This window comes from Panthera leo, chromosome D3 (genome assembly GCF_018350215.1).
Source record: "Panthera leo isolate Ple1 chromosome D3, P.leo_Ple1_pat1.1, whole genome shotgun sequence".
Lineage (NCBI taxonomy): Eukaryota > Metazoa > Chordata > Mammalia > Carnivora > Felidae > Panthera > Panthera leo.
Window position 1 is genome coordinate 68,576,681 of NC_056690.1, and position 26,347 is coordinate 68,603,027.

Genomic DNA, 26,347 nt, shown 5'->3' on the forward strand with positions numbered 1-26,347 from the left:
TCTCTACTCCAGCCAGATAGCATAGAACAAAGTGCAGCCCCACTCTTGCCCACACCAGCAAAGACCCAGTGGGAGTCTAGACTGCCACCCTCACTGGGTTGTAATGAGCCCTCCCCCTGGCCCCCCAACTGGGATGTTGTCAGAGAAGGCCAGGCAGGCAGCTGGAACTTTTATCCCTGCCAGCTTATACAAAGGGTCCTTGCAATCCCCAAGGTATTATTGGAGGCCATCTGGGAACTGGACTTCACCCCAACTCAGCAGTATTGAGGCACCCCTCCCCTCCCTACTGGGTTGTGTCAGAGTAAGTTCAATAGAGAGTTGGGACTTCCACTGTTGCCCAGTGGTAATGAGGCCACTTTCATGCAAGGTCCCTGGGAGCTGTGGAGTCCTGAAATTCCCATCTCCGTGGAGCCGTAACAACAAGTGCTAGCTACCCTGGGCTTCTACCTGCAATGGCAGTTGTGAGGCTCTACCCTCCCTTTTCCCTGCCAATGTAGCGTCACAAAAAGTCAGTCAAAAACAGAAGATTTAAATATGATTCAGAGTTTCATAACACAACATGAAAGTGTCCCCATTGCAACAAAAAAAATCATTTGTCATCCTAAGAACCAGAAATATTTCAAACTAAATGGGAAAAGACAATCAGTAGATGTCACCACTGAGATGAGAAATTGGGCTTTATCAAAATTAAACAGGAAAAACCCTGTTTAGAGGACGAAGAGACAGATGACAGGAAATTTTGCAAAACATGTATCTGACAAAGGACTAGTACTCAGAATATATAAAGAACTCCCCACACTCAACACTTAAAACAATACACTTAGAAAATAGACAAAAGACACAGAGACATTTTTCCCTGAAGAGAGAGGATGTACAGACGGCAAAGAAGCACACAAAGAGATGTTCCACATCTTTTTGTAAGGGAAATGCAAATTAAAGCCCCAGTGAGAGATTTCACACCTATCAAAATAGCTAATTAAAATAAATATAGTGACAACACCGAATGCTGGTGAAGATACAGAGACATCGGATCATGCACACATAGCCAGTAAGAGTGCAAAGTGGTACAGCCATTCTGGAAAACAATTTGGCAGTTTCTTAAAAAACTAAACCTGCAAGTACCATCTGATCCAGTCATTTTACTCCGGGTGTTTATCCCAGAGAAAGGAAAACTTATGTTCACACAAAAACCTGTATTCAAATGTTTATAGCAGCTTTATTCATAATAGCCCCAAACTGGAAACCACCCAGATGTCCTTCAACAGGTAAACAGTTAAAACAAGCTGTGGCACTCAGCAGTAAAAAGGAATCTGCTACTGACACATGCAGCAACCTGGGTGAATCTCCCAGGAATTATGCCGAGTGGAAAAAGCCAATCCTCCAAAGTTACATATTCTATGATTCCATGTACATAACATTCTTGAAATGACAAGATGATAGAAATGGGGAGCAGGTTAGCAATTACAGGGAGTAGAGAAGGGAGGGGCAGGAGAAAATGGGTGTGGTGCAGAAGGGCAGCAGGTGGGAACCTTGTGCTGATGGAAATGGTCTGCATCTTGACCATATCAATGTCAATATCCTGGTCTTAATATTGAACTATACTTTTTTTTTAATTTTTTAAAAATGTTTTTATTTATCTTTGAGACAGAGAGAGACAGAGCATGAGCAGGGGAGGGGCAGAGATAGAGGGAGACACAGAATCCGAAGCAGGCTCCAGGCTCTGAGCTGTCAGCGCAGAGCCTGAAGTGGGGCTTGAACTCATGGAGTGCGAGATCATGACCCAAGCTGAAGTCGGACACTCAACCGACTGAGCCACCCAGGCGCCAATATTGAACTATACTTTTACAAGTTTCCACATGGGGGAAACAGTAAAGGGTGCAGGGCATCTCTGTGTTATTTCTTACAGCTATATGTGAATCTACAATTATCTAAAATAAAAGTTAATTTTTTTAAAGAAAAGAACCTTTTGTCTTATCCGAAGCTTTCAGGGAAATCCCGTATGGAAAACAAAAGGGGCAAAACTGCTTGGGGAGGCAAGGGAAGGAGGAACCCACTTGCTGTCTCCTACTCCATCTGCCTCAGTGCTCTGGGAGCACCTCTGCAGAACCCCCAGGTCACCCCTGGACCTGATGATCTCTCAGTTCCTTTCTTCTCTGGACTTCGTGGGTCTGAGTCTGAGCCTGGCAGGAAGGGAGAATCTCTGGGGACTGGGGAGCTTCAAGAGGCCTCCTAGTGAGGAGTCTTGGAGGATGGGATCCTTTCTCTGCATAAGGACATGCAGGGTGGACGACTGGGGACGCTTAAATGGGCCTGCATTATTTCAGCAGATGACGAATAGGAAGGCAGCCAGAAGTAGCCTGTGGTGTTGACCAGTCCAGGTTCAAATAACATGGCCATTTAAATCTGCAAGCACAAACTTAGCCAAGAGAGTTTTCAGAAAGGGTAAGATTAGAAGAACTATACTTGGTCACAGGGTTCAGTCGTTATTTCCTACCTCTCCCTTTGGTTCTTAATTCAAAGACAGTCAGGGTACAGAGTGCCTGGGAGGCTCAGTTGGTTAAGTGTCCGGCTTCAGCTCAGGTCATGACCTCACAGTTTGTGGGTTCAAGCCCCGAGTTGGGCTCTGTGCTGACAGCTCAGAGCCTAGAGCCTGCTTCAGATTCTTGTCTCCCTCTCTCTCTCTCTCTGCCCCTCCCCTGCTCACGCTCTGTCTCTGTCTCTCTCAAAAATAAATAAACATTAAAAAATTAAAAACAAAAACAGTTGAGGTTAGAGAGGGAAGGGATAGAATGGGCAGACAGGAAAGTTTCATAATGAAAGGAATGCCTTTTCTGGCTCCTGAACTCTGCTCTGGTGATACCCAGGAAGCCCTCTCTTCTGGCTTCTGCTCTGCCTTTCTCCTGCCTCAAAGACCCTTCTGTTGTAAGGGCATTAAAATATTGGGGGGGGGTGGTCCATCATGGTCTTTCCCACCAGCATGTGAGGTGCTGTCCTTGGTGCTGAACACACATGCACATACATGCACACACACTCACACACATGCACAGTTACTAGGACAGGACTGTATCTCAAATTTTGGTTTAATTTGAGCCTAAGAGGAGTTTCAGACCCAACCTGTTGGAAGCCCCTGTTTGGGCCCAGGAGATACTTTTGGGGCCTTTGGTCTCAGTGTCTCGTATGTTCTGCCTGCTCTCCCTACCCCGACTGGGGAATCACTGGTCCAGTCCAAATGCTTATGGGACAGAGAAAGCAGCATCAGTGCAAGATGCTGAGTGACTCTCCTGAGCCCTCCAGTAAGCAGCTTGCAGGCCTGGAGTCCTGTTTTACCCACTCTTAGTCCAAACCATGTTGGTACTCTCAGGAAGTTTTCCCGGAGTCTCAGAGCCCCTCTGCTGTCTCGTCCAAAGCCAGCAACAGGGGTGGCATACATCTTGTCACATGGTGCTTGACTACGTGCCATCTTCCAGTGTTCTTTTTGTTTCTGTGACTCTTGGTTGAATGGTAAGACCCGTGAGGGCAGGGATGATCACCTCAGGACTAGTCCACGTCTGTGGGTGATAGATCAGGGTGAGGCAGGGGAGTTGCGGTGGGGTCCTTGGAGAGGAAGGAGAGAAATTTTGTCTATGTCTAAAGGGATGGCCCTCCCCATCAGCTATGGCAGGAACTTGTGTCCATGAAGTGAGACAATCCATGTTAGGGTCAGCCTTGCTCTTGGCCCTCATGATGGACAGAATCTGTGGAAGAACATTCTGCACCAGGAAGGGAGATGTCCTGGGACCGTGAGCCCTCTGAGGAGCAGGGGCTGTACTGCCCTTTCCTGCCTGGTGTCCAGCACTAGGCCCTGTGCAGCTGCTCCCATACTGGGCTTTCAGGTGTGGGAAGCCAGGACCGAAGGCTGGCCACCCCTGCCTCCGTGTCCCCTGGCACAGCTGACTAACAGCAGACAAGCTGGGGGAAGTCCAGACTGACATGCCCCAGCTTCCTCTAGTTGGAACTTCACCTGTGACCCTCCCGATAATGGAAGCAGTCCTCCTCCTGTGCACTGTCCTAGACAGTCAAGTTCCGCTTAGTTTCTAAACCCTTGTAGCCCGGAGTTGTCGACACATACATACCCACACACAGGCATGTAAATCACTCCACAGTTGTGTACTAGTAAAGAGAACCCAGCAGCACAGAGGAGGGTTTATTTTCTCACTGCTCCTGACTTAGCATGTTTCTCTACTGTACAGTGATCCACTCCTACCTTGTTTCATTCACTCAGGTCCAGAGCCCCCTCCCCACCCCCCGCCCCGCTTCTTTATACATTCCATCTCACACCCCCAGACTCCCTCTTACCTTCACTGCAGGCGATTTGCTCCCTCCACCAGCACTGTCTTCCCAAACGTAGGCAGAGGTGGACTCAGAGAACCCAAATGTCTGGACGGGATGAATACCTGACTGCATTATAGCAGTCTGCAGTGAGGCCACAGTTTATCTGAATAATGTAACCACACGGTGCAACAGGTAAGAGCATCAACTCTGGGCCACACTGTTGTATACGTTCCCATCCTGGGCACAAGCTCTCTGAACACAGGCAAGTTCTCCGAACCTCCGTTTTCTCATCAGTGAAGTGGGGCTTCCTAGGGTTGTGACCAAAGTGAAGTGCTCAGAGGGTGCCCGCCGTTCAGTGAGTGCTACGTCAGCGAAAGTTGGCTGTTGTTGTTGCCGGAGTCCGGACTCCCCTGAGCTGGGGGTAGCTGTGCACCGGCCAGGCTCTCAGGCGGCTCCAGTCCCCCCGCCCGTAGGCGGGCTGTTTCCATTTCTTCTTCCACATGGTTTAAAGCGCTCATTATCCCTTTGTGATCTGTTCTGAGAACAGCACGGTTCACACTGGCATGAGGACCCCTAATTGCCAGGAAAAGGGCCTGTTGTGAAGGATTCGGCAGCGTTTAAGTGCTAAAAACGGTCCACTGAAAAGGGTGGTTGCTTCTGATTAGGCTTCTCAGAACCTTGGCCTTGCAGCAACCTGGGGGGCAGGGCCCGGGTGACCTCAGGGCTGGGGAGGGGAGGGGGCTCAGAGAAGAGCTCTAGACACAGGAATTGCACAGCAGAGGATGCTCTTGAAGAAGCCAGTGCAGTTCTGTGGTGGGCTCTCAGTGCCTAGATACCTGAATCCTTGCTGAAAAATATTTAATGAAAGATGCTGGGTCCCAGGGCTACGGTGAGAAGTGAGTGAGTAGAGGGATACAACAAAAAGTGAAGCCAGGGTTCCTCATTGAGGGGATGCAGCATAATTGAGGAAGAGTCTTAGAAGACCATTTCCCAAAGTAGGTTCTGTGGAACCCTAATCCTCTGTGGAATAAAGAGGAAGGATGGGGTGGCTTTCTGGCCAAAGGAGTTTGGGAAATACTTGAAGAGTCAACACCCATCTAAGACCAATAAAGGCACCAAGAAGTTTGGCAGTAAAGTAATTCATTTCACAGTCTTTTGGGGCACCTGGGTGGCTCAGTCCATTAAGCATCCCACTCTTGATTTCGGCTCAGGTCATGATCTCACGGTTGTGGGCTTGAACCCCATGTCAGGCTCTGCGCTGACAGCACAGAGCCTGCTTGGGATTCTCTCTCTCCCCCTCTCTCTGCCCCCCCCTCAAAATAAGTAAACATTAAAAACAACAACAACAGCAATCTTTTAACTCAATGCGTCCCAAACATTTGACAAGGGAGCCTTTTTGAACTTTTCTTCCCCACAAAACCCTTTGAACATCCAGTTTCTAGAAGTGTGTTCCATGGACCACCCCAGCTGCACTAAATTTAACCTGGCAATGCTCCTCTCCCCGCGTGATTCTGATGCACATTGACATTTAAGAGCCAGTGGATTAGTGTTTCTAGAACACCACTGGGAAGCACAGCAGTCGAAGAGTCGGGAAGCGCTGGACGTGCCGTGGGTTCCTGGGGCACTAGCGTCAGCCGAGGAAATGCTCGGCCGTGGAGAGGAGGGGTCTTGAGCTGGAGCCTATCAGAAACAACGACTGGGGTTGGGGAGGACATTTGTTTTCTGTGAGTCTAGGAAGGGTACAGTGGTCCAAAGAGGAATATAAGCCCCTATCTTGGGTAGCTTGGCATGACCCCAGAGCCCTTCACACAAACACCGTGCTTTACTAGTGTGCCAGGGAAGCCAAGGTCCCTGCAGTAGTTGGCTGCAGCCTGGGGATTGGGAGAGCAGGGAGTACCTGGGGACAAGCCAAGCGCTGGTCACCCTCTGCTCTGTCCTCTGCTTGTCTTTGCCTCTCATGCAGCTCAGTGTGAGTAAGGGGTGGGGGTGGTTTGGACGGTGGGGTGGGTCTGGCTCCAGGTGGGAGGTTCCAGAAGTCAGACTGCAGTCTGCCTGTCTGTGGGTCTGTCTGTCTGCAAACCCCTGCCCCTCTGTGACTTCTCTGTAATAATAGGAGGGTTTGTGGAACAGGTGACCCGTATGCACACGCGTGTGCTGGGAGTTGCAAGGTTTGAGGACTGGTGTCCAGAACTCAAGAAACGGGAATATCCAGACACTCTAAAGGCTTTGGCAGGATCTGAAGCCCCGTGGCAAGGTGACCTCATGGTCAGCCCAGGGCTGGGGCGCAGGGGACGGGAGCGTGAAGCTCTTCGTTCCTGGTGGTCCAGCTTTGCCGTTGCCTTCAGCTGACCCCTCCGGGCACTGCCTGGGCCACCACCTCGGCATTGACAGGGAAGCAAAGGAAGCCTCAGCAGGCGGGGTCTTCCCTCTGTGGGCCGAGATTTGATGGAGATTGATTTTGCCTCCAAGTGCCAGGCAATTTCCCCAGCCCCTGTTGAGAAACGGTTGCATGCCGTGATTATATGCCCGTCACATTCTGTTGCAACGAGCTCTGAGGAAACATCCAGAGTCGTGTAATATGCTGCAGCTATTGTGTCACATAGAACAGAGATAAGTAGGTCGTCCCCTGTGACCGAGACTCTCATTGTGAACTTCTCCAGACTTGCCCTCTCACCTGTTCATGGAGTTACCTTCCTGTTCTGATTCAGCACAGACAGGCATCTTGGCCTGGGCTCCCCCAGCTCAGCGGCCCCAGGGTTGGGGGGGTGGTCTTCAACCTTGCCCGGTGCCCTCACCTCCTCCAGGGCTGCTGAATTGGAAGCCAGCCAGACACCAGGAGTTGGGATTGGGAGGGTGATGAGGCAACTCGGGGAGGGAGGGAGGGGTGGTCCTGGAACATTAGGGGTCACCTGATTTGAGGACTGTAAATCACGCCATATATGATTAGTGATGTCTGCCACTGGAGGGAGAGGGCGTGGTGGCAGCGTCCGTCCGTGCCTTGCTGGTCCGAAGGAACCAATCTTGTCACTCTCTGAGCGCTCTTTATTTAAATACAAAGAATCTCAGGCCCAGACTTCACTGAGGTCACAAGTGGCAAGAGGAAGATAGTGAAAGTTGATTGAAGCGAAAGTCAGTCCCATAGACGTTTCTTAGGCACTGGGCGTAGAGCCCTGGGGGACCCAGAGAGGTGGCTATCCCTGATCTAGTGCGGGAGAAAGGTCACTATACACAGATGGAACGAGAGCTGCCTCAGTCCACCTGCATGGATGGTTAGTTTAGGGCAGAGCAAGGTCACTGCAGTTTGGGCGGTCACGTGAGCCTCCCAGGTGGTCACGTGAGCAGGAGAGGAGCAAGGTGGGGTTGATAGGTCACTGTCAATAATGAAAGGGATTGTGGGAATGCAGGACGGGACAGGTGTGGGTAGGAAGCACCGAGGTGCACAGAGCCACCGTGTGGCATCATATGGAGAGGTTACGTATGGCCCGGTTGACTCACAAGAGAGGATTGTGGGGCCTCTCAGGGCATGGTGGGAGCAGAAAGTTTTGTCACCTGGGGCTTCTGGCTGGTGGTGCCACAGGCAGGGCCAGTCCTCCTTTTATTGATGAGGTCTGAGATCACGCATCCTCCCCTGTGTCCCTTCAGCTCCCCCATTTACTGCTGTCTCTTTTCCCCACACCCCCTCTTTGTCTCCTGCCTGGTGTCTATGAAGGTCCAAGCGCTTGGGCCCCTCCGCTGGGTGCTCCTTGCCTTCAGATTGATTAAAAGCTGGAATGCACCCGCAAACTGCTCTCTCCCTGGAAACTAGGTTGGTTTCCACGTAAGAGGCTGGTGAGTCAGGCATGCTGAGTACAATGCAGGCAGGGAGGAGAGCGTGCTTACCAATTCTGACCAACTGGAAGATGAGGCAAATCAAAGACAAAACCAAACCCCGAAATCATGGGGCTTCTTTGTCAAGGTGCTGGTGTCTCTGCTGGGAGAGGCAGAGGTGGAGTCATTGAGCCTGGTTCGGGTTCCTTTCTAGTCCACTGGGGCTTTGTCCAGCAGTCTCTGGGGTGATGGTGGCTGTGGTCTGCAGGGGAATCGCCACCAGGGAGGATAGAAGATGGGACTTTTCACAGGCTGGCTCCTGGGGATGTGGATGCTGGGAGGTCAGAGACTGGCCTGAGCCGGCATGGGCTGCTCTGTTTGCAGGATGCAGGAGACCCTACCCCCTCAGGTGGTTAGTGTGGCTGTGAGGACGTGAGAAGGTCCTGGGGTTGGTGTGGGGGACATCTGCTGACTGCAGGAGGGAGGGACATGACTGACCACCCTCAGAAAGGGAGTTTTTAGAGGGGTGGATGGTCGATCGCCATATTATTTTGCGAGGGCTGCTTGATTCCACACTTCTGACCCCCAAACTGGCTCAACCTAGTGAAAGGTATTATCAGTCCTATAGTGCTGGAGTCCAGAAGTCTGAAATGAGGGTGTGGGGAGAGCCATGATCTCTGTGAAGTCACCAAGGAAGGATCTGTTCCTGGCCTGTCTCCCAGCCCGCAGTGGTTCCCTGGCTTGTGGCAGCGTGACTCCAATTTTCCATGGCATCCTCCCACTGTGCATGTGTGTCTCTGTGTCTAAATGTCCTCTTTTTATAATGGGACCAGTCATATTGGATGAGGGCCCACCCTTATGACCTCATCTTAACTAACTCCATCGGCAACCACCGTATTCCCAAATAAAGTCACATTCTGAGGTACTGGGCATTAGGACTTCAACATGCGAATTGGAGGGGGGCCACAATTCAACCCCAACAAGCATCGAGGAGCACTTGTGGGGCCCCTAGTAGGCCCTGGCCAGGACTGTGTGGGTGATCCTAGACACTCTTTGGGCTCCTGTGCCCCCTGTGCAAAGCCAGAGGCCCTGAAGTTCCCCATAACGCCCTGTTGGGTCCTGCCTTTCCCTCATGCTGTCCCCTTTGCCAGAATGACCCCTTCCCTGCTTTTCTCTCTGCTTGCCTCACTTCCATGAGTCCTTGCGTCCCCTGCTCAGGAGGAGTCACCAGCAAAGTTGCCTGTGGTCCCGTTACAGGCAACGGGTCTGTTGCCTCTGGTCCCGTTACGGCTCCTTGAATCAATGCACATATTGCACTGTCTTGTAATTATTTATTACATGTGCGTCATTGCACACCTACCCCTCTTTGCAGGCAGGGCCTGTGACTCCTCCACTTCTGTGTCTTCAGTGTCTGCCTAGGCCTAGGCCCGTGGAAAGGTCTCAAACGAAGATCATCCAGTGTAGGAGCTAGTGGACCTGAGAAGTGGTAGGTTTGGGGACAGATCAGTCCTAAAAACAAAGACTGGGGATACTATCAGGAATCTAACCAGGAGGTCCTAACACACATGGACAAAGAGTATACATATTACGTGCATACAGTTCAGTGGGTTTTCACAAGCTGAACACACAAGCACCCAGATCAAGAAACAGAACATTACCAGCACCCCCCGCCCAGGACCCTCCTGGGACCCCCCCCCCCCTTCCTGAATTCTGTCTCCACAGATTAGTTCGTTGGCCTGTCGTTGAACTTTATATCAATTGAATCATGGAGTTGGTACTTTTTTTGTATCTGGGTTTTTTGTTCTTCTTTACATTTTGGGGGCTTATTAATGCTGTTGTAGGTTTTAATTTGTTTATTCTCCCTGCTGTGCGATATTCCAGTATGTGAATATGCCATAATTTGCATGTCTAGTCAACTGCTGGGAAGCATTTAGGTGGCTTCCAGTGTGGATCTATTGTGAGTAGTGCTGCTCTGTACTTCTGTGTGCTTCGTACTGTTGGTGAACCTCTGTGCACGTTTTGGTTGTGTTTATACCTGTGAGTGATGTCCTGGGTCATAAGGCATGCACATGTCCAGCGGTCCTGGAGGTGAAAGTCTTGATTTTAAAGAGTGTGATGATGAAAGCAGACTAGGGGTAACGAGGGATGGAGGGCATTAGGAGTAAGGCAGGTTGTCAGAGAACTTGGGGAGATTGTCAGCCAAGGGGCGGAGAAGCCAAACGATAGAAACTGGACGAAATAAAGCGCTTTCTGTATGTCTATGGGATGGATCGTGTAGGGGACATTGGAGGGCAAAGACTGGAACGGGGTTTAGAGAATTTAGACAATTAGAGAATTAGAGAATTTAATCACTGGTATAGCCTTGGTCAGTGGGGGCTTCTCAGGGCCGCCTGATCTCGAGAAGTGGGGCTTAACTCCAGGGAAGTCAGCCTTCCAACACGGACCTGCCAGTGTGTCTGGCTTTCCAGAGCCTCTGCCTGGGAAGAAGCCACTGCCATCCAGCTGGCAGTGGACTCGGGAGCCATGGGCGGGGGACAGCAGAAACCCAGGCTATTTCTGTACCTGATGGTATAGCTCTATGTCTGACATACGCAACGGTGAGGGCCTGTACCTGGGTGGGGGGCCGGGGGGCAGTGGTCCTCGTGACTTACTGGGTGCACTGGCCAGGATGCTCACTCCAGTGGCTCTCTCCGGCCTACAAGCTGCCCAGAATGACCAACCGAGGGAAGAGAAGGAAGGCCTCTGCAGCCTTCTCTGGGATTAGGACTTTGGCCACGTGTTCTCAGTGTCCTGACCAAGCAAACAATGTCCCCTTTTTTCATCCCATCTCTTCCAGAATGGCAGCAAAGACAACTCTCTGGACATGCTGGGCACGGATATCTGGGCTGCCAACACCTTTGATTCCTTCAGGTAAGCCTTTCTTCCTCTTGTCTGTGGCATATGCCTCGGGCTGGGACCCCAGGTGCTTGTCCTTATAGAAGAAGCCCCATGGGGTCTTTGGAAGTTGAGTAAATGTTGAACGTTCTTTGATCAAGAAGTGGAGAGAGACAAAGAGGGGGTGAGGTAGCCCGGATGAGGCAGCTGAGGAAGGAGGTCAGAGAGAGAGAGAGAAAGATCAAAGGAACGAAAATGAGAGGAGACCATCCAAGAGGAGGAAGAGGAGGCAGAGAGAGGGTCGAGGGGAAAGAGAAGACAGACACTAACAGTCTAACCACAGGGGAGAGGGAGAGAAGGCAAAGGGATGGACTGACTAGTGGTTGGAAGAGCAAAGGAGAATGGCACACGGTGGACACAAGGCCACCCATGTGAGAGCCGGGGACAGACGGCTGTGGCTGCAGATACTTCCCCTCACCTGAGGTCGTAGGGTTTGGGGGCCGGGGGGTGGCTGCAGAGAGGTCTGGAGGAAGGAAAGGTGGTCAGTAGCTCAGATTCTAGAAGGTTCCTGAAGGGCCAGGTCGGAAGAACAGGTGTTGGCCAGGGTTCCTCAGTAGGAGGAGGTGGTGCCCCGAAAGGTTTGCTAATGGGTGCCTACCATATGTTCACTCCCCTGGGGAGTGACGGCTTGGGGCTATGGATGGGCAGGGGCCCTTTAGCTCCCCTCCGCCCCTGGCCTTGGAGCCGGCCAACGCTGGGCGCGCTCCAGGCACATCCGTGGCTCAGACTCAGGCTTTCCCAGAATGGAAGCACCTTTGTCTCCTGGGTCTGGGACTTTGTGGGGCTCAACCTCCCACCCCACTGACTTGCCTTATGTACCTCACAGCTGCCTGGCCACCATTTTGAGCTGCCATCGGAAGCTCTAGTGACAGATGTTTGGCCTCCTTTGTTTCCAGCCTTCCGGAAGGAAGCTCTGAAGTGTTTTAGGGGGGCCTCCGTAGAGCAGGCATCAGACTGACATGCATTGCTGTACAGCAGGGTTGAGGAAAGGGGAGCCTCCTGCCCCACTATCTGAACACAGAGCTGACACCGCCAGCTCCATTCTGAGGGAGGGGTCTCTGTCGACCCTACCCTCGGCTGGTGGGTGTCCTCCCCAGCCTGCCCACCTCTTTGTGAAGACGCTCCCTGCCAGGCTTGTGCCCAGCTGTCTGGTGCCATGGGTAACTGGGCTGGTCTCCCCCTTGCCTCACATTTCTCACCTTTTCTCGCCCTCTAGTGGTGCCACCTGGGACCTGCAGCCCGAAAAGCTGGACTTCACGCAGTTCCACCGGAAGCTGAGACACACGCCCAAGCCGACCCTGCCACACATCGACCGGGAAGGGTAAGGGGTGACCAGGGGCTTTTATACAGGGGTGGGTAGGGTTACAGCTGTCCCGGGGCAGAGAGGGGCCCTTCCCTGGGCGGGCAGGCATCTCTGCTGCACTGGGAACACACAGGTGGCTGGTGTCCAGAGAGGCTCTCCACCCACAACAGGTTCCCAGGGGACGTTGGTGCTGCTGGTCCAGGGGCCCCACTTTGAGAACCCCTGGTGTAGTGTTTGATTTTATACCGGGCTGTCTCATCTTCTCAAATTTATTTTGGAGAGAGAGCGCGTACGTATGTGAGTTCGAGCAGGGCAGGGGCTGAGAGAGAGGGAGAGAGAGAATCCTGCAGGCTCCGTGCTATGGAGCCCAGCACGGGCGGGGCTCAGTGTCACAAACCACAAGACCCTGACCTGAGCCAAAACCAAGAGCCGGATGCTCAACCCACTGAACCAACCAGGCGCCCCCCACATTAACCATTTTAAAGTGTTCAATTGCGTGTCATTTCATATTTTCATAATAGTGTGTAACTATCCCCTCTACGTAGGTCCAAAACATTTTCAACCCCCCCAGAATAAAATCGATGTCCCCTAAGCGGTGACTCCCCATTTCCCTCTTATTCCTGGCAACCACCGATCTGCTTTCTGTTTCTGTGAATTTCTCTCTTCCGGTTATTTAGAGGAGTGGGATCATATGTGGCCTTTTGGGCCTAGCGTCTTTCACTCAGCATAAAATTTTGAGGTTCGTCCACACTGTGGCATGTATTTCATCATGTGGGTCTGTCACTCTTTGTCCATCCATTCATCTGCTGATGGGCATTTGAGTTCTTTCCACGCTTTGGCTATTGTCAATTACTCTGCTATGAACATTCGTGTGCAAGTATTTGTTGAGTCCCTATTTTCAACTCTTCCGGGTAGGTGCCTGGGAAATGGAATTGCTGAGTCACATGGTCCAATTCTGACACCAGTTCTGATGTGTGTGGGTTTTTTTCCAACGCCACCAAGCAGTTTTCTGATACCAATCGAGTGTGTGCAATTCAACTCCGTGCTGACACCATTGACCTAGAAACAGCATCAGACCCCCCCAGGTTGAGGGCTCAGTCCTGCAAATCGACCCCTCTCCCCATTGCAGACGCCAGTCCAAAGTCCAGTCTGTCACCTGTGCTTCAGATGTCCGACTGTAGGTTGGGGGTTCCAGCGACCCCCCTCCCTGGGCTCTATTAATTTGCTAGGGAGGCCACAGAAGTCGGGAAGACATGGTACCCGCTGGATTACTAGTTTATATCGAAGGATAGAACTCAGGAATAGCCAGATGGTGGAGACGCATCAGACAAGGGATGGGGAAAGGTGCCAACTTCCATGCCCTCTCCAGAGTGCGCTCTTCCAGAATCTCCTGTGCTCACCAACCTGGAAGCTCTCCAAAGCCCCTCCTTTGGTTTTTGTTTTTGTTTTTGTTTTTGTTTTTGTTTTTGCTTTTGCTTTTGCTTTTGGTGGCTTCATTACACGGGCATGATTGAGCAAATCATTATTGACCAATGATTGAATCTCTAGCCCCTCTCCTCTCCCTGGAGTCCAGAGTTGCGACTGAAAGTTCTAACCCTCCAATCACGCGATTGAACCGGCTCCCTCCCGTAGATTCCCTAGGTGGTTTTTCAACAGTCGCCTCATTAACATAACAAAATGCAACTTTGTCTTCTGTCCTCACTTAGGAAATTCCAAGGATTTGAGGAGTTCTATACTAGGACTGGGGACAAAGACCAAATATAGCTTGTATGAGTCACAGTATCACACATGGTAATTCCATGTCTTAAGTTTTTGTGGAACTATTTCGCCAAACTATTTAGCACAGAGGCTGAATGTCTTATATTCCCACCAGCAGTATACGGGGCTTTTCCACATTTTTGTCAACACTTGCTGTTCTCCTCTTCTTTCTTAGACTGACGGCTTTTACTTTTCCTTCCAGTCCCTCCCTGTCCACTCTCACCTCCCGTCACTTCACATCTAAACGTGACTGATATTGTTGGTTGTATTAAACATAACTGCGTCTCACCTGCTCCCCACCCCACCCTAGTGGGCACCCCCTCTCTGAGCACCCTGCTCCCACCAGCGCAGAGTCATGAACAAAAAGCCTAGGGAGGGAGAGGCTCTTGTCTCTATTGTACAGTTGGGAGAAATGCATTTCAGACATGCCCAGGAAGAGCCATGATTTAAGGCCTTCTGATGCCATCTAAGGCCCCGGTCATCACACCAGAGTATCCGTGAATCAGTTTAACCCCCTTAAACTTTCATGCAAAATCATGCGTTTGTGTATATTTTTCTGGGGAGAGACCCACCACGTGCTTCATACTCTCCCAGGGGACCCCAGCCTCTCACCACGGCTCCCTTTTCCATCGTCCTGTCTGTGTGGGATCTGCCAGAATTCCCGAGGTCACTTTTCCTTGGGTGGTGAGGGGAGATGGCCTTCTGCATGGAGGGACCCTTTTGGAATGAGAGCATAGGTGAACCCTGGCCTCCCCAGGTTCCTAGGGGATCCTGGGTTCAGCACCCGGTGGCCTCCTTGTGGTTAAGGCAGGAACTGTGTCACCCTCAGAGTCCAGCCATGCTGGGGATGCACTCCACGTGCCCAGCCACTGCAGCATCCCTCGGAAGCAGGGTACCTCTCGGTTGCCAAGGCTTCCCGCAGCCCATGTTTCCATGGAGGGACAGAAATCAGAGAAAGCTGTTGCCTTGGAAACCCTGTAGGAAGCAGTGACTCAGCTGGTCTGTAGCAACCTTTTGCCCTCCGTACCTGCAGTCCTCCCAGGGAGCTCTGAATCCCAGAGGACGGGTCTTGGGGGACAGCAGCGCTCCCTGCACACAGCCCCCTGCTGCCCCCAGGAGCTGCTGAGGTGAGGATAAAACGCTGCGCCTGTGCTGTGCTAGGCTGGCGTCTAACGCATGCTTGGAGCTCAGGGCAGCTGGGAGTCCGAAAGTGGGGGGATAGCACACAGGACCTGGGGGAGAGGGCGTCAGCTGTTCCATTCGGCCCACAGTCCCCAGCTTTCTCCTCTCCTGTTGCCAAGGTGCATATGAAATACAGATGCAGGCCATTGGTACCTTCATGGGCCAACCTGTAGTTAAAAGGTGGTTGGATGTTTCCAGAGGTTGGTCTGCCTCTTTGTCTGCAGCCCAGCACATCAAGAGGCTGGGGTGGGGGTGGAGGGTAGGGGCAGAGGGGGTAAGAACTCTCTTTCCCCACGTGTCCTTCCCACCTTCCTTCTACCCCTTCCTCCCCAGCTCCACCTCCTGGCCTTCTAGCTCCATATTCCCCCTTTACCCATCCCCTTTACACCCCCACCCCCACCCCACCCCAGTGGCAGGAATGCTGACATCCCAGCTGGCAACATACATGGGCTTAGCTCCAGGCCATTGCCCCGCTACCCTCTGCCCAGGACATTCTCCAGGATTCTCTGCTTAGCCAGCTCATGACCCACCTTCCTCCTGCCCCAGATCATTCTGGATGCTTCTGGATGTTCTGGGCAGCACTCCTCTGGGTTCAGTCTATGCCTTGTTTACACTGGGGTAAAGCCCAAGCCAGAGCCCACGCGGAAGCTCTTGTCAAAAGGGGGGTATAGACTGCATCCTCCTGCCCTCTTCCACTCCAGCCTTGGTGGGTTATGTGGCCACCCCACCTCCTCTGTCCCTAAGTCTTTCATAACACTTATCTCATGCTGCCCCCTACTGGTGGTCACCGCCTTGTCAGTTGAGTTTAGGACGTGTTTCCGAAGAGCTGTTGCGTTCTGGAGGACAGGAACCACAGCAGATTTATTTTCCATGACTCCCAGGGAGGTTGACAGGGCCCAAAACACAAGAGATGCTCGGCAAATATTGAACAAATAAATCCTCTAAATTTTGAGAGTTGCCTTAATGCTGCAGCTGGAAAATGCTGCCGCCGTCACGCTGGGCAGCCCTCACCATGTCTGGGTCCATAGTCACACCAATGAGAGCAGTGATCACTGATCCATCCTGGGCACTGTTCCAAGTGCTGGCCTCGTGTTATTGAAAACTCACCACAACCTAGGGAGGTAGGAGTGCTATTGTCTTCACCTAGACAGGTGGGGAAACTAGGAGGCACAAAGAAATGAGCAACTTGCGTGAGCCTGGGTCAGCTCCAGAGTCTAGGCTCTTAATCCTTCCCTGGGGCAGCAATTAACAATAGTAGCGGTAAAATACTAACAAAAGAGTAACAGTAATGCTAGTAAGATAGTTGTAAACAGGACTAGTACTGGCAGAAGTAGTCCTCGTGGAACTAATATATTTACGCTATTACTTACTTTACTACACTTGCATGCCATTATTACCCATATTTACCATTAAACATGGTATGTAAATATGGATATATACATGGGTGTGCCTGTGTGTGTGTGTGTGTGTGTGTGTGTGTGTGTGTGTGTGTGTATCAGCTACATTAATCTCATCCTCCTACCACCCCATGATGTTATACACTACTAACGATCTCCATTGGACAAGTGGGAAAACCGAGGTCCGGAGACGTTAAGTGACTTGCGTAGGGTCACCCAGTTAGTAAGGGACGTAACGGGTTCCAGCCTGGCAGTCTGATTCCAGAGTCTGCACCTTAAGTATGCAGAAGACATGGGTGCTCGATGGCGAGTTGGGGTCAGCGTCTCTGGCCTGATGGTATGTCTGCCCACAGAGGGCGTAAAGACAAAGCATCGGTATCTGAGTGGGCTTGCTGGACTGGCCCAGAGTCAGGCCAAGGAGGGAGAAATCCCTGTTGCGGGCCTGTGTGACCTCAAGAAAGTTGCTTGGTCTTTCTGTTCACTCATCGCCCCTTTGGTGTAATGGGGCGAGATGATGAGGTTTTGCAGGAGCTGTGACGGGTTTTGGGGTATTCATCAACAAGGAGCTTATTAGCGTCTTTGCCTGGAAGGGTCGAGGGGAAATCTGGTACCTCTGTCACCTCCCTGGGGGGTCGGATGTCACCTTAGTGCCCCCTGCCTCTGGACTGCTCCCAGAATGCCCGCCTGCACGAAGTCCTTCGTTCTGCAGGCAGGGCCCGTGTTGCCAGGCCTGGGGAAGGAAAGCATGTTTCTCCAGAGCTGTTTGCTCTGGGTGGGACAGGCTGATCCTACAGGCCTGGAGGTGGCAGGACCGGGTGTCTCCTGGCCATCCCTGCCCTTCCTGCTCGGCGGGCTGGGGTAGGATGCGTGAATGTGCCGACTCTTCAATGCCTTTCTGTCTTTTCTGGCCCAGGTGTGGAAAAGGGAAGCTAGAAGACGGGGACGGGATCAACCTGAATGACATTGAGAAGGTCCTCCCGGCCTGGCAGGTAGGTGCAGGATTAGAGTCTCCAACCTTCCAGGCAGGTCCCAATCTTCAGCCTGGGCACAGCCTGGGCACCCCCATAGCCCCTTCCTCCAGCAGGGTGTAACTGGATGTACTGCAGTGGGAGGGAGGCAGGGGTGGGTGCCTGACGAGGCCCAGGGCATCCCATCGTGATGTGTGTGTGGTGGCACGCTCACTGCACTGGTGGCGGGCCTGACATCCCCCAGAGGTGAAATGGGGCCATGCTGTGGCAACTCGGTGCACTTGTCCAAGTTTTTTGTCCCTTGACCTGAAATCTCTGCCGGTGTGGCCTCCCGCGGTGTGTTCCTGGGACGGGCAGGGCTGCCGGGATTGCCAATGTGGTTGGGGCTATTTTTAGGCTTTTGAAAAGTGGAGATGTCCTGCCAGCCTCCAGGTGTCTGCTGTGCTCGCTGATTTTGTCATCGACTGGGCTCCTTTACCTGGATCGAGCCTGGCTCCGGGACAGTAGGATTCACTCAGCAAAGAGACAGCAAATCTGGGTCTTGAGATGCTTCTGGTGCTGGTCTTTGGGCAGAAATAGTGGGGATCTAGCTGCATCCGAGTATGGGGGTGGGGCCTGCCACAGCAGAGTGAGAGTCGCCCTCCTAGGTGACAGAGCCTGCCTGGTCAGGGACCTGCCACCACACGCACCACATCACCCTGTCCTTTTCTCTACTGAACCTCGTGCCATTTCATCTGCTCCCATGGCTCACCAAACTCTGCCTATTTTTTTTTTAAGTCTTTCTTCTCTGTGTGTTTCATTTTGGATACTTTCTATTGCTGTGTCTTCAGGTTCACTACTCTTTTCTTGCAAAGTCCAACCCTACTGTTAATCACATCAGTGTATTTTTCATTTCGGATGTTGTCTTGTTCATGTCTAGAAGTTCAGTTTGGATCTTTTTGTCCTCTCTCTCTTCCATTTCTCTCTTCTTCATGTTCCTGTTTTCCCCTCTCTCCTTGAGCATATAGAATCAATTTATAGTGACTTTTTTAAGGTCTTTCTCTACTAATTCGGTCACTCATGTCATTTCAGTGTCTACTTCTATTAACTGATTTTTTCTCTAGATATAGGTCATATTTTTCTTTGCATGCCTGGTGATTTTATATCAGATACCAGGGATTAGGAATTTTACATTGTTGGGTGCCTGATTTTTGTTAGTATCCATTTAAATATTTTGGGCATTGTTCTGGAACACAGTTAAGTTACTTCAGAACAGTTTGATCTTTTCACAGCTTGCTTTTAAAGCCTTTGTTAGGTGGGGAGCCTTTAGTCTGGGACACATTTTGATCCACTACTGAGTCAATACCCTTCTGAGATTGCTACTGAGAACCTTGTGTATTAGGAGGTATTTCTACCTCATCTGCTGGGAACTATTTCTAGCCTTGTATGATCTCAGGGGATGGTTCCCTCTATTCCTTTCAGAAGGTTTTCTACTGGCTCTGGAAGTTTCCTCATACACATGCACAAATCAGTGCTCAGCCAAAGACTCAAGGGTCTGCGGATTTCTGGATTTCTCTTCTCTGGTGTCCTGCCTTGCAAATTCTCGTTGTCTCAGACTCCCTGAATTTTAAACTCTATCCCCTTAACTCATTGAGACCACTAGGCTCTCTATGTGTTAAGACTGGAAACCCTCTTTCAGGCACCAGGCTGGGACATACATAGGGCTCACCTCATTACAAAGGGAAATGTGGTGGCTTAATGGTGGAGAAACCTGGAAGAACCTAATTTGACCCTATGATGAGGTTAACATCATTAGCGACAGGTTGGGTAGACACCATGTGCTGTCTGATGTGCCGCATGGAGAAAACCCGACACCCTTTCTGGGGTTTTCCTGCCGAGAAAGCACAGCCTGACTCTGGTCATAAGGAAACAAATGTAGGGAGGATTCCCTAAAACTTGGACAGGAAAGACAGGAAAAGACTGTGGAATCTTCCAGGTTGGAGGGGACTAAACAGAGAGACTACATGCAATATGTGTTCTTCGCTGAGATCCTGGACCAGAAGACTTTGTTGGATGGTTAGGGAATGTGAATGGGGTCTGTGGGTGGGGCAGTAGTGTTACCTGGGCATCAGTGTCCTGACTTGAAGGGCTGTATGATGGTTATATAGGCAAGTGCCCTTGTGTTGGGGAAATACACACTAGAGTACTCGAGGGATATGGAGCTTCATGTCTGCAGCCTGTCCTCGAATGTTTTGAAAAAGAAAAAAAATAACGAGTATGTAGATCCATAGCTGTGATGAAGGGCAAACGTGGTGAGTAGTAAGTCTGGGAATCTGAATGAGGAGCGGAGGGAAATTCTTTGTACTGTCCTCACAACTGTCCTGTACGTTTGAGAGACAAAAGAATCAATATCCTCAGCCACGGTGTGTAGGTCAAATAGCTATAGGGGCGCCTGGGTGACTCAGTGGGTTAAGCACCTGACTTCAGCTCAGGTCACGATCTCGCGGTTTGTGTGTTCGAGCCCCACGTCGGACTCTGTGCTGACAGCCCGGAGGCTGGAGCCTGCTTCAGATTCGGTGTCTCCCTCTCTCTGCCCCTCCCCCGATCATGCTCTGTTTCTCTCTCAAAAATCAATAAACGTTAAAAAGTTAAAAAAAAAAAAAAATTACCACTGCTAATGTAAAGCTAGCTTTGGTGCAAAAGTTAAAAGGGTAAAGTACTCAATAATTACTATGTACTGCTCCATTCCTAAATGTTCACAGCATTCATTATTGAGAGGGAGACTATATTTGAGAGACACAGATCCAGGGGAGGATCCCGATTCCCCCTGCCCTAGGTGAGGTGCTGAGCCCTCGATGGCCTTTGAGCCAGCAGCCTGTGGCATCCTGGCTGGAAAGGTAACAGGTCTGACCATTTTTTTCCTATTTGACGCCTGTCCCCTCGCTCCCTGGGGAGCAGAGCAAAGCAGAGGGCCTTTCGTTCCTGCTCAGAGGGCAGGGAGGGCTGGGCCCGTGGCTGGCGGGGGGGCAGCAGAGCTCAGGGGTTAAGGGTTAGTGTCTCCACCCCAGACATGGACCTTAGAGAATCCTGGCCCTGCCATGGACTAACCAAGGAATCAAGCTAGTTACTTACCCTCACTCTGCCTCGGTTTCCCCGTGTCAAATGATGATAATGACAGGATCCACCTCATGGGGTTGTTGCAGAAGATTGAGTACCTGAGTTCATGTGAAGCTTTGGGAAAAATACCAGGTGCACAGTAGGTGCTCCCTCCCTCTGACGGTGGACTCCCATAGCCTGGTTAGGAGCAGGGAGAGGGGGCGGATCCCCGTACCGCATCCCCACCCTGTGTACCTTTCCTAAGTGGCATCCTGGGTAGTGGTGGTGCAGAAAGATTGCACTAGAAGTCAGGAGGATCAAGCTGTGGACCTCTGCCCCGGAAGCGCTGCTAAGCATGGGGAGTGGTGGTGGGGAGCCTGGAGAAGCAGGCTCAGGGGCCACTACTTAGACTTGCCCAGAACTGCTCTGCCGGCATCTCTAACCCAGTCTGCTGGGAATGGTTTCTCTTGAGGAAACGGTTCTGCTCCTTGACAAATTGTGAAAATCCTCAGGCCAGGGTTCCCCTCAGGTTTCACGTTCTAGGCTTTCTCTCTTCCAGGAGCAATACATCAGCAGGCACTCCTAGTTCTCGAGGGCTACGTGTGACACTTCAGCTCTTAGGGGCTGCTGGTGGTGGAAGCCTTCACCCCTTGCCTGTCTCTGTTTTCAGTGTGGAGCCACACAGCAGTAGCTCTCTGATTCTCGCGTGCACACGTGCCACTTTGAGTCAGCTTTGTGCCCAGAAAACCGTCAGCAGCGTAAGTCTCTACACCCACGGCTGTTGAACCTTGACCGCACATCAGAGTCACCTAGGAAGCTTTTACATCCACAGCCTCCTGGCCCTACCTAGACCCACTGCATGAATTATCTCCTGCTGCCTAGTAAATAGCTCAACATCTAGCAGCTTAAAAAACACACACGGAGGGGCGCCCGGCTGGCTCCGTCGGTTAAGCGTCCAACTTCCGCTCAGGTCATGCTCTCGTGGTTCATGGGTTCGAACCCCGCGTCGGACTCTGTGCTCAGAGCCTGGAGCCTGCTTCGGATTCCTTGCCTTCCGCTCTCTCTGCCCCTCACCCGCTCGCACTCTGTCTCTCTCTCTTTCAAAAAATAAACACTAAAGAATTAAAACACACACACACACACACACACACACACACACACACACACACACACACACTGATTACCACAACATACTTTCAGATGGCCGGGGACCTGGGAGGAGCCTGGCTGGGGTTCTGGCTCAGGGTCTCTCCTGGACTTGTAGTCAGGCTGATGGCCAGGGTTGCAGCCATCTGAAGGCTTGGCTGCGGCTGGAGGGCCTCCTTCCATCCTGGCCCCCTCACACGGCTCCTTCACTTCCACCTTGGTTGTTGGCAAAAGGCTTCAGTTCCTTGCCACGTGGACCTCTTCATAAACTGCTTGAGTGTCCTCACACCCTGACAGCTGGCTTCCTCCAAAGCAAGTGATCTGAGAGGGAGAGGGAGAGAGAGAGAGAGAGAGAGAGAGAGAGAGAACGAGAACAGGTGAGAAGGGAGAACATCCAACACAGAAGTCCTGATCTTTTATAATGTAATCTCGGAAGTGACATGCTATCCCTCTGCCACATGCTATATGTCGGTTGCACACAGCGGTGCAGAAGGGACCACACAAAGGTGTGACTATCAGGGGGCAGGGATCATTGTGGCTGGTGACCACGTCTACTGAATCATACCCAGGAATCTGTATTTTTTTAGAGCATCACAGCACACTCTGCACTCTTATCAGAATTATCAATAAGAGTTGAAATCCTAGTTATGGCTGACAATGCTCATGACGACCTCTTCTTGGGTGTTTGTATTTCATACGGGTACCGTTAGGACAAGGCTGACAGGCTTCCTGATGCCCAAACAGAGCTCTGGTGGTAGAATCTGAGGACCTCGGAGTGCATGTTGGGATGACTTCTCTGAGTTTTCCTAGTGTTCTTCAAAGCCCCTCACAAACAGAGCCGGCTGGTTGAGTTGTCCATCTTTGGGTCCTGAGGGTCAGCTAACCCAGCTATTGGCATTTGGGGTGGGACAAATCTTAACTGGATGAAACTGTCCAACGCAATGTAGGATACTCAGTGTTCCTAGCCCCAGACACTGAATGCTCGTCACTGGGGAGGGGTGACCAACCATGGTGATCACCAAAAATATTTCCAAATACACCAAGAGACACTGTGCACCCAGTGGGAGACCACTGAAGGGGAGAGAAAGCCCACCCATAGCCTGAGGACCCCCAGACCTCCCACAGAGGCTTGGGCCTGAGCAGAGATGAGTGGGCTACATACACTGTTTTTGACAAAAGTCAGTTTGAGGAGTAGAAGGAAACCTACATTAGGTACCCTCATGCAGTTAACCTCAACCGCAGTTCAGTAATTAACTTCAGTAGTTAACCTTATCTGAAGTTCCACTTTCCTCGGTCCGTTACCTGGGGTCAGCTTCGGCCAGGAGCAAATGATGCTCCTTCTGCTGTGTGGTCAGGAGATCAGTGGTGGCCTACCACTCCGTCACAGCACCTGCGTCATTTGTGTCGCTTCATGTCACCATGCAGGGGCCTTATCACCACCTGTCCTCAGAGGGAGGGTGAGTACAGGACAGTGAGATATGTTGAGAGAGACCCCACATTCACATAACTTTATTACAGATATAGGTTTTTTTTTAATTTTTAGAAAATATTTTTATGTATTTTTGAGACACAGGGAGACAGAGCATGGGCAGGGGAGGGGCAGACAGAGAGGGAAACAGAATCTGAAGCAGGCTCCAGGTTCTGAGCCATCAGCACAGAGCCCAAGGCAGGGCTCGATCTCACAGACTGTGAGATGACCTGAGCTGAAGTCGGCTCTACCGACTGAGCCACCCAGGCGCCCGTTTTTGTTTTTTTTTAATGTTTATTTTTGAAGGAGAGGGGGACGGAGTGTGAGTGGGGAGGGGCAGAGAGAGACACACACACACACACAGAATCTGAAGCAGGCTCCAGGCTCTGAGCTGTCAGCACAGAGCCCGACGCGAAGCTCAAACTCACAAACTGCAAGATCATGACCTGAGCCAAAGTCGGACGCTCAACCGACTGAGCCACCCAGGCGCCCCTATTACAGATATTGTTATAATCATTCTATCTTGTTGTTGTTGCTACTCTTTTACTGTGCCTCATTTGCAAATTAAACTTTATCATAGCGGGTATGCCCAGGAAAAAATGTGTGTGTGTGTGTGTGTGTGTGTGTGTGTGTGTGTGTGTGTGGTTCAGTACTCTCTGAGGTTTCAAGGCTTTATAAGTCGTCATCGGGATCTTGGAATGTATCCCTGGTGGATGAGAGGGGACTTACTTTCTTGCCTCCCTGCCTCACCAGGAGGAAAACAGAATAAAGGGAGAGACTGGCCTGCGATCACTGCCTACCTGGCCTCCATTTCCTCCACCCCACAAAAGGAGAAGCATTAGACTTGCAGCCCGCTGTCTCCTCAGCATCTCCCCACACGACAGAGGCCCGGGGTTCCATCCCTGATCAAACTCCTTGTATATAGGAGCCTTTGTGATTTGCCCCGGCCCACCTGTGCCTTGCCCAGGTCAGAGTCCTCGTTCCTTGTCGGGGGAAGTCTGGGCTCTCTCCCTGCAGACTTCACCTCCCTCCTCAGTGCCGCTCCAGGAGTTGTTCCCTGGGACCTGAATGATGGCTGAGCACGGAGCAGAGCACCCCAGTGGTCCCCCCGACTTCATGACTGTTGTAGATTTCCAGGGAGCTCCGGCTTCTCTCTCACTGGGAGTTGCACACGGGGTACTTGTCACCGTGAGTGGTCTTAGGTAGGAGAGCCTCAGCCAGCTCAGATTCTGACACCTGGGTACCTGGCCAAACTCCCCTCCAGTCAAAGCTGAGGATTCTAACCCTGGTGACCCCACCTGGTCGTATTTCCACAGCGGGACCCTGGGGGACCCCTATTGCTGAGACTTCTGGGGCCGAGCCCCTGGAGGCACCCAAGGACCTGGGAGCAAGGCAGACAGGTGTCCACCTCTTCCGGGTATAGTTCTTCACCCATAAAAGTCACTTTGTTGGTTCATAAGGGCCGATGCTGGTGATACGGACTGTCCCTAAGGTCTGCCTCCCTGGAGCGGTGGCTGAGGGGGAGGGTGATAGCAGCCAGATCGTCGCATCCACAAACACCTGGCAGCCCCCAGGGAGCTGAGGCTGGCGTTGTTCCCCCCCACTTCTGACTGGGGGAGGGCAGCTGGGGGCTCTGAGTGCAGTGACATGGGCTTGGGGGGTCATCTGTCATCGTTCTAGGTGGTAAAGCCATAGGGCAGGGCAGAAGCTCACACAGTTGGACCTAGAATGGAGTCCTGGGGGTCCCGCGTGCATTTTGGGGCTCTCCGTTGGGAACTGTGTGAGTGGAACGGAGTCAGCCGGCCCGCCATGTTGGCAGTGATGGGGTCACCGCAGCGTGGCCCCAACTCAGGAGTGTCAGGAGGCCATGCAGGGACACCGGCTGCACTGACATCTGCTCCCACTAGGGGACACCAGCGCACCACTCTGGAGGCTCCTCAGTGGGGTTTGTGCTCGCAAGTCCCTTGTCCCAAGCAGCCGAAGGTGTCCTTGCCCCCTTATTGGTGCTCAACATGCACCCTTGTCAGAAACGTGACCCAGCCCAATGCTCAGGCCCTTCCTCCCCAGAACAAGGGAGAGGATGAGGGGGTAAAGGAAATGGTCACACAGAGGTGTAGGGAAGTACCTGTTTGACCCAAACGTGCCCCACTCTGAAAAGGTCTGACATTTCTCGGGGGTCCTCCCCCTCCCCCGCAGGCCCCTGGAACACAGGCTGCTCCCAGGCAGGCACGCCCCTCAGCCTCTATCAGCCGCCCAGACAGGGAGGGTGCCTTCCTGTGGAGTGAGGGGTGCAGGCAGCATTCCCTCCACACCAGAAATCTTGACCTGGGCCTGCAGGGGAGGCACCCAGTGGCGTGGGCCTTGGGGCCTCACAAAGCCTTGGCTCCTGCCCTTGGAAGAACAGACGCTGGCAGTCTGCACCGAAGGGAAAGGAGCTCTGTAATCCGAGCCAAGTTAAACTTGACTAAGTTCAATGTGAAAAGCAAGGGAATGGACTCCGAATAGGCCCGAGACCGCTGCCCAGACAGCGCCCCAAGGCTCCGTCACCTTGAGCTGTGGTAACGTGCTGAGCAGTTTCTCCTCAGCGGCTCCTCAGGTGACAGAGCACAGGCGACCCCACGGCCTCAGGACCCTGCAGACATGCTGCCTCCCTGCTCCCCGCGCGGCCCTGGAGGCTTCCATCTTCTACAAAACCCCAGTTGAAAGACCTTGTTCTTGAATTATCCTGCGTCTTGCCCAAGCCTTTCTTGCCATAAGGACATATTGTGATCATTTTTCTCGAATTCTGTCAGACAGACGTGATGTCCACTGCCTTCTGTCCGACAATAGGAACTACATAAACCCAACTTACTTCCCTGCTTGCCTTCCTGTTAGGAAATTTTGAAACTAAATTCTGTGTCTGTCTGCAGTTAATTATGAGCTCACCGTGACCTGGTCAGGTCCCCTGCTTTGATCCTCTGATGACTGACCCAGTTTAGTAGTAGATAATGTAGAATCC

The 26,347-nt window shown here is 51.9% G+C and overlaps 1 protein-coding gene and 1 long non-coding RNA gene across 11 annotated transcripts in view; one reads left to right on the forward strand and one right to left on the reverse strand.

Moving 5' to 3' along the window:
- The window catches only part of CTIF (cap binding complex dependent translation initiation factor), a 294,145-nt gene that overhangs the window by 100,755 nt on the left and 167,043 nt on the right, over nt 1-26,347 (forward strand). For all 7 annotated transcript variants that reach the window (XR_006195575.1, XR_006195576.1, XM_042911713.1 and 4 more), the window contains exons 4-6: nt 10,955-11,028; nt 12,269-12,373; nt 17,606-17,681. Coding sequence is in view for 5 of the 7 variants with exons in the window: in XM_042911713.1 (XP_042767647.1) it covers nt 10,955-11,028; nt 12,269-12,373; nt 17,606-17,681 (255 nt within the window). In the remaining 2 variants the exon portion in view is untranslated. The remainder of the gene's footprint in view (nt 1-10,954; nt 11,029-12,268; nt 12,374-17,605; nt 17,682-26,347) is intronic.
- Nucleotides 9,472-26,338, reverse strand: LOC122204255. Of its 4 annotated transcripts, XR_006195579.1 has the most exons (4): nt 26,275-26,338; nt 23,184-23,321; nt 21,930-22,202; nt 14,483-14,830 (listed from the first exon to the last, which is right to left on the reverse strand). It is a non-coding gene; the product is annotated as an uncharacterized LOC122204255 (long non-coding RNA). The 4 variants fall into 4 exon arrangements; XR_006195581.1 differs by lacking the exons at nt 14,483-14,830; nt 23,184-23,321; nt 26,275-26,338 and adding exons at nt 9,472-9,594; nt 24,302-26,268; XR_006195578.1 differs by lacking the exons at nt 23,184-23,321; nt 26,275-26,338 and adding an exon at nt 24,302-26,268.